Source organism: Babylonia areolata, chromosome 4 (assembly GCF_041734735.1).
Source record: "Babylonia areolata isolate BAREFJ2019XMU chromosome 4, ASM4173473v1, whole genome shotgun sequence".
Classification (NCBI taxonomy): domain Eukaryota; kingdom Metazoa; phylum Mollusca; class Gastropoda; order Neogastropoda; family Buccinidae; genus Babylonia; species Babylonia areolata.
This window is the reverse complement of record NC_134879.1, coordinates 42,105,461-42,113,557: the sequence shown is the minus strand read 5'-3', so window position 1 is coordinate 42,113,557 and position 8,097 is coordinate 42,105,461. Positions and strand designations below refer to the sequence as shown.

General features: G+C 50.0%; 1 protein-coding gene across 1 annotated transcript in view; it reads left to right on the top strand.

Moving 5' to 3' along the window:
• Window positions 1-8,097, top strand: part of LOC143281188 (uncharacterized) — a 446,958-nt gene that overhangs the window by 111,047 nt on the left and 327,814 nt on the right. The window contains exon 7 of the mRNA XM_076586227.1: window positions 7,366-7,814. Coding sequence (XP_076442342.1) covers window positions 7,366-7,814 — 449 coding nt within the window. The remainder of the gene's footprint in view (window positions 1-7,365; window positions 7,815-8,097) is intronic.

Sequence of the window (8,097 nt, the reverse complement as noted above, 5' to 3'; positions counted from 1 at the left end):
TTTTTTTCCTTTTTTTTTTTGTGTGTTTTTTTCCGTGGGTTCTTTTACGTGCGCTGAATGCATGCTGCACATGGGACCTCGGATTAGCGTCTTATCCGAATGACTATAGCGTCCAGACCACCACTACAAGGTCTAGTGGAGGAGGGAGGAGGGGGAGGGGGAGCCGAGAAAATACTGTCGACTGTGGTGGGATTCGAACCAGTGTGTTTAGATTCTCTCGCTTCCTATGCGGACGTGTTACCACTGGGCCATCACTCCACATGTTTGTCCTCCTCCCCCCCTCCCCACTAACCCCCCCCCCCTCCCCCGCCCCCCCCCCCCACACGTCCCAACCCAACACCACGTTCTCTCTGCGGAACACCTGAGGAAATTTGGGTGGCCGGGGGGCCGGGGTGGGGTGGAGGGGGAGAGGGGCAGGCGGGGGGGTGGGGGTGGGGGGCGGGGGAGAGAAATGAGAGCCTCGAACCAAATCTACGACTTCAAAAAGAAAAACAAATCTTCAAAGTCAACAGACGTTTATAATCGTACCCCGAGGAACTTTAATGGATTCCTGCTACACCAACGATTATCCCCCCCCCCTCCCCAAACCACCACCGTCACTCTCTCTCCACTCCTCTACCCTCGCCCCCCTGTTCCCCCCCCCCTCTTCCCCCGTCTCCACTGCTGGCACCAATACCTCCCCCCACTACATCCGCCAAACCATTCAAGGGCAATGCCAGTAGTGTCTGGTTGAAAACTTCCCACTCCTCCTCCTCCTCCTTCTCCTCCTCCTCCTCCTCTTCTTCTTCCTCCTCCTCCTTTTCTTCTTCTTCTTCTTCTTCTTCTTCTTCTTCTCCTCCTCCTCTTCCTTTTCCTTTTCTTATTCTTCTCCTTCTCCTACTTCTTTTCCCCTTCTCCTCCTCATCCTATTCTTCTTCTTCTTCTTCTTCTTCTTCTTCTTCTTCTTGTTCTTGTTCTTCTCCTCCTCCTCCTTCTCCTTCTTCTTCTTTTCTTTTTCTTCTCCTTATTCTCCTCCTCCTTTTCATCATCATCATCATTATTATCATCTTCTTCTGCTGCTCCTCCTCCTTCTTCTTCCTGTTCTTGTATGTCAAATCATGAGTAGAAAGTTTCTTCCTCTTCTTCTTCTTCTTCTTCTTCTTCTGCTCCTCCTCCTCCTCCTCCGCCTTTTTCTCCTTCTATTTCTTCTTCCTGCTCCTTACAATTCTCTCCTCAAGGTAAAATATGCCAACAAGATTTGCGTTGCTGGCTTTGAGAGGCGAGGGGGCTCTCTCTCTCTCTCTCTCTCTCTCTCTCTGTCTCTCTCTCTCTCTCTCTCTCTCTCTCTCTCTCTCTCTCTTCCTGGTCTATCTGTCTGTCTGTCTGTCTGTGCGTCTAGGAGGCTAGGCTCTAGGGGTCGTGGCACATATCGTGAGGTTGGTGGTGGGTTGGGGGGCGGGCGGGGGGCGGGTGGGGGGAGACGCAAACGGTAACGTGATTAAGGCGGCACTTGTGTATCAGGCGCCCAGGGCCGCTGGCCGCTAAATGGGATTAGATGTTTCCACCTTCTTGTGTGTGTGTTAGGGGGGAGGTCGGGGGAGGGGGGGCGGATTGGGGAGGGAGGGGTAAGTCGGGAGGATTGGGGGGTGGGGGTGGGGGGTATGGGATCTTGGATAGCCTACAGGTCTTGAGGAGGTGGTGTTTGAGGAGAAGTGGGGTGGGGTGGTGGTGGGGGGGGGGGGGGGGGTTGTGGGGGATGGGACGGGGGAGGTTTTCTTCATGTAAAGTGCTTGTGTGCGTGTGTGTGCGTGTGTCTGGCTGTCTGTCTGTCTGTCTGTTTCTATGTCTCTGTGTCTGTCTGTTGCAACCAGTCTGTGTCTCACCGAATGTGTGTCTGTCTTTCTCTCTCTCTCTCTCTCTCTCTCTCTCTCTCTCTCTCTCTCTCTCTCTCTCTCTCTCTCTACTTCTGTATTACACACACACTCTCTCCCCCCACCTCTCTCTCTCTGTCTGTCTCTATATCTATCTGTCTATCTCTCTTCCCCTTTCTTCCTAAACTCATTAGAAAAAGAAGCAAATTCTAGTCAACCATGTGGATTATGTTTAAAACCCAGTTTCTGATTGTACGGTTATTCGTGTGTGTGTGTGTGTGTGTGTGTGTGTGTGTGTGTGTGTGTGTGTGTGTGTGTGTGTGTGTGTCCAGGCCACAGAGAATTAAGAGCTTCACATAAGACGCTTCACCCAGTCTGGCTCCGAGGCCAAAGCGATTATTGTCGGCCAGCTGTGTGGCTTTCTAGATAATGCCTTGTGTCTGCTGAATAATGATAGTGTAGATGATGATGAGAAGAAGAAGAACAAGAAGAAGAAGCTGAATAATGATGATGAGGATGATGATGATGATGATGATGATAATGAGAAGAAGAAGAAGAAGAAGAAGAAGAAGAAGAAGAAGAAGAAGAAGCGAATAAGTATTTGAGATGATTCACTACCATACAGCCTATCCCGAATTTGTTCACACCCAGTCTGTTCATTTTTTGTTATAAAATTATGACAGTGACTTTTGACATCAACCACAGGCTGAGTTTATCGTAGTGTGAGAGCGTGAAACACTTAGGAGAAAAAAAACAAAAACAAAAAAAAACAAAAAAAAACATCAGCCTAAGAATTTTTTTCTTGTTATTGTATTATGACAATATATGACAAGCAGGACGAGAACTGTATTACAAGAAAAAAAAGTTTATGAAACGATGTATTTTGCGATGATGATTTATTTCCATACAAGGTGGTGTATGCTTTCATTCTGAATCAAAGAGACTTGTGTTTGTGCTGGTGGGTTTTTTTGTTTTTTTTTTTTTTTGCGTGTGTGTGTGTGTGTGTGTGTGTGTGTGTGTGTGTGTGTGTGTGTGTGTGTGTGTGTGTGTGTGTGTGCAACAGAACGATCAGCAGCAGCAAATGTGTTTTTAAACGGTAGCGAGGGGTGGTTGCAAAGCCTCTCTTGTCTCTTCGCTTCACGGAACACAACAAGGCACGCGAAGACCAAATGAAGCGTGCAACAGGCCCACAATAATCATCCCTTGTGAGAGCCAGGCATCTCTCTCTCTCTCTCTCTCTCTCTCTCTCTCTCTCTCTCATGTGTGTGTGTGTGTGTGTGTGTGTGTGTGTGTGCGTGTGTGACTCATAAACTTGTCAAGTGAATACCCCAGTGCGTATTTTTTGTTGTTGCATTTTTTGTTTTTGTTTTGTGTGGGGGCATGGGGGAGTGTGTGTGTGTGTGTGTGTGTGTGTGTGTGTGTGTGTGCTTGCGTGCGTGCGTGCGTGTGTTAAATCTTGTGGAAAAAAAAATAGCGATTGCACTCTCGCCGTTTCAATCATCAAACTGTTGTTTGGCGTTGACCCGCCGATGATCAACCAACGCTCAAAAAGCGTGGACAGGGCTGTCAAGTCATGCGCACTGATAACACAGCCAGGGGAGGCAACAGTTGTCCCGTGTGTTGCGAGCCGGTTATCGTTCCTTAGTGGTCGCCTGTGGCAAGCCTTTGGGTTTCTGTCTGTCTGCCTGTCTGTCTATCTACATCTGTCTCTGTCTCTGTCTCTGTCTCTCTCTCTCTCTTTCCCTCTCTGTCTGCCTCTGTCTCTGTTTTCCCAACTCTCTCTGCCTCTACCTCTCTCTATCTGTCTGTGTCTCTGTCTGTATCTGTCTCTCTCTCTCTCTTCTCCTCTCTATACTGATCTTCCCCCTCCCTCCCTCCCGACTTTCCATTAACGGTGTTTTAATTGCAACAAGATGGTCTCCCTTTAAGACACAAGGGGGCGATAAGGCGGTGGAGGAAAAGGGGGGTGGGGGGGGGCGGGGCGGTGTGAGGGGTGGGAGTGTTTAGTTTGTCAAGAGTGGACGGTAGCTGCCAAGACACTAATAGCCCCCCCATATCAATGAGCGATTCAACACTCGTTCCAGTCCTTGCTAAATGAGGGGTCCTCGTCGTTAGCGCAGCGAATGAGCTGTTGCTCTCGCTGGACACCCTCTCCCCCCCCTGCCCCCCCCACCCCCCCACAAACCCCCGAACTCCCCCCCCCCTCCCTCCCCTCAAGTCCGTCCATTCCGCCACCGTTCCGTGTATCCCCCCCCCCCACCCCCCCGCCCACCTCCGCCCTCCTCGGAGGTTTGTGACTGCTCCGACGAAGGTTTCAAACTTCTGTCAGGAATCCCACAGCCAGCAAGGCACCACCGCTCACTCACTGCACGCGGCAGATTCGGCGAGTCGGTTATAATAATAATTAGTATCTTGTGGCTGCCTGATCCAGAGCTTTACTACACAGTTCGAGGTTCCGTTTCGAGCAGCATGGTTTGGCTGTGTCCTTTTGGTGGGGAAAGACACTGGACTCCGATGTTCCTCAGTCCACCCAGGTGTGAATAATGGGTAAGGGATCGAATGGGGGAAGACTGATTAAAGGTGTCGGAAGGAGAGGGTTGGGCCCAGGCCCTACTAATATCCCGAGCCCTACACTTTGTGAATATGAAGCCGCTGCTCCGATGGTTGTAAAAGGCTGGCAGGGACTCTTCACCTTTGATCTAACACTTCTTGTTCTTGTTCTTCTTGTTCTTCTCCTCCTCCTCCTCCTCCACTTCCTTCTTCTTCTTCTCCGTTCGTGGGCTGCAACTCCCACCACGTTCACTCGATTGTACACGAGTGGGCTTTTACGTGTATGACCGTTTTTACCCCCCCCCCCCCCCCGCCCCCCCTCCCGTCATGTAGGCAGCCGTACTCCGTTTTCGGGGGGTAACCTAACACTAATCGTTATTCGTTCCTCCCTCCTCCCCGCCTCTTCCCTGCCATTGACCGTGCTTGTCTGTTCCGACCCCCGCATGACTTTTGCTGCACCCCGATGACCTCAGGTGATTTGCATATATATACATGCAGATGACCAGCGATCAAAGTGATGATGACCTCGAAGCGATTTGCATAGAGAGGACTATCGCTGTCAAGTGATGACCCCAAGTGATTTACATACAGAAGGCTAGCGATCGAGTAATGACCTTAAAGTGCTTTGCATTCAGAGGATCAGCGCTCGGTGGTACCATACGCCCCCTCGGTCACAACCCTTGTGTGTGTGTGTGTGTGTGTGTGTGTGTGTGTGTGTGTGTGTGTGTGTGGCTGCAGTTTATTCTGTTTGACGTTTCCGTTTAGCGAGGGGGGGGGGGGGGGCGTTTTGTAGAAACCAGTATGCGAACCGGGGCAACTCATCTGCAAGTAAAATTAACTGGGAATTCTAGGTTGATGAATTATGCTATGTATATCTCCACACCACCTTCTGCCCCCAAAAGAAAATCGAATGCCAGTATAAAAACGGTAAATAAAACATTCTGATTTTAGGTCAACAATGCAAAAATATACTCTGTGTGTGTGTGTGTGTGTGTGTGTGTGTGTGTGTGTGTGTGTGTGTGTGTGTGTGTGTGTGTGTGTGTGTGTGTGTGTGTGTGTTAGTATGTGACTGCTCCAATATATGTGTGTGTGTGTGTGCGAAAAGTATTAATATGTTTCTATAAGAGATGTGGGTGGGGTGATAGAGAGAGTGAGAGAGAGTGTATGTGTTTGCGTCGGTGTGAGATTTCAGAGGAGGGGGGAAGAAGGGGGGGGTAGAAAGAGATATACATACACACAGAGAGACAGAGGGAGGGAGGGAGAGCTGATTAAATTCAACAGTTTGAACTAGACAACTGTGAAAAACAAGAGCGACAATTGAGCTGTTCCGTCTGTGGAGACTCGATAAAAAGTCTAGGGAAAAGTGAATATTACGATTAGAAACAACAACAACAACTAGATATAGAGAAAATAAGGGAAAACGAGCTTTAAACATCTTTTGGAATGACCTTCTTGGAAGTTAAGTTTCCTTCGAATCCGATGCCAGTAGATCTCCCCACAGAGAGAGAGATAGAGACACACACACCCACACCCACACCCACACACACACACACACACATGGAGACAGAGAGGGACAGAGACAGAGAGAGGTGGAGGACGGGGAAGGTGTGGCTTCAACTTGAATAACTGTAACAGATTCTTTGTTGTATGATAACTTTTTGTAATCCTTACGAACATCAGTAAGCTACTTATATTAAACTTTGTCTGAATTGTTTCATGGTTTCTTTCTTTCTTTCTTTCTTTTTTTTTTTTTCACGCGGCAGAAAATGTGAAATGTGAATAGTCCGTGGACGAGTTAAACGAGGCATCTCTCTCTGTGTCTGTCTGTCTGTCTCTCTCTCTCCTTTGGACATAATTACAAATGAATCCATTGTAAAACAGTTCGCTATCTATTTGTATATGGCATTCAGATGAGTTGTGGGTGTTTTTTTTTTAAGTTAGAATTATACCAAGTCTGCATGGAAAGCGAAGACATCTGGACTTGGATTTACTATTCATCTCTCTCTGTCTCTCTCTGTCTTTCTGTCTGTCTGTCTGTCTCTCTCTCTCTCTGTCTCTCTCTCTGTCTCTCTCTCTGTCTCTCCCTCCCCTTCGGCCCCCTCCCCTCCAACAGATCTGGTGTAGCGTACATGAATCTGTATTGACATGCTCTGACACCTCCATGACATGAAACAGAAGCTGAAACCTGCTGGACTGATTGATTGATTGATTGGTGGATTGATTCCTTTTCCTCTTTTTTTTCTGCCCCATCATCTGCACCGTTTTAGTGGCATTACTCCCACGCCGCTCATTTAGATCCCCCCCATGCACGGCCACACCCAGGTTCGTCCGTCATAGCTCCAGCGTCGGCAGTCCGCAGGGAACCATCGATGTTAGTTCGCCAGGAGGCCACACACACCTGAGCAGATCTTGCACTGCTGCTGAGTCACTTCGGTGGTGTTCAGTAGGTGCTTGTTCTGATTTAACGTACTTATGACACCACCTACGAAGCCCCTTACTAACGACAATAGTGGATTAGTCGCGGAGCCAGACTGAGTGAGCGTTCCTCCCAGAGTGGAGACCGCCACCACGTCCCTCCAACAACATCCCCCCCATGAATCTGCCGACACTGAAGACATTGACAGGACTCACCCCAAGCTGGGAAGTGGAGGGGTATCGAAACTAAGGTCACCATGAGAGCGGGGGCATGAAAGGCCACAGTCTTTGAGACTGTTTTGTTTTGATATTGATGATGATGAAGGAGGAGAAGGATGACGATGTTGCTATGGAGGTCCATTTTGATTTGGGACTGCGTGCCAAGGCTGTACTCTGCGCTTCCTGTCATAATGATATCCCGTTTCCATTTTGCTTAATCACTGATTGATCGCGCTTTATTCCTTTCTCTTTTGTTCGATCACTGATTGATCGATTGGTTCATGAATATTGATCTTTTTGCGCGCGTGTGTGTGTGTGTGTGTCCCAACAGATGCTGACGGCCCGAGGTGGAGGAGGAGGTCCAGGCAGTGCCGACGGCCAGGCACCAGCAGGAGTAGGGGGAGAGCACCCGGGCAGTCACGCCAACACCCCCACCCGCCCCCACCCCCAACCCCATCCGTCCACCACCACCACCACCAACAACAACACCACCGCTTTCCCTTACTCCCACCACCACCACCACCTCCCTCAAGGAAGACCACCGCTACCAGGTGCGGGAGGGATGTACGCCCACCCCTACCACCCGGCTAACCACCCCTACCCTCACCCCCACCACCCTCACGCCCTGGGCTCGTGCAGTCTGCCGTCCTCGCCCCCAGCCACCCCCCACCACGCCCTGGGGGGCTATGGGGGTGCGCATCCCCCGAGGGGCGCCTCCCCGGCCCCGTCCTGTGCCAGCTCGCCCCCGCCCAACTCTGCCGCAGTGTCTTTCTTCTACAGGTCAGTGTGTGTGTGTGAGTGTGTGTGTGTGTGTGTGTGTGTGTGTGTGTGTGTGTGGAGGAGGGGCGAGGGGGGAGGTTGATGTATGCGTTGCGCCGTGTGAGAGATTTGTTTTTTTTGTTTTTCGTTGTTGTTCTCTCTCTCTCTCTCTCTCTCTCTCTCTCTCTCTCTCTGTGTGTGTGTGTGTGTGTGTGTGTGTGTGTGTGTGTGTGTGTGTGTGTGTGTGTGTGTGTGTGTGTGTGTGTGTGTGTGTGTGTCGGTGTCTGTGTGAGCATCTGTCGCT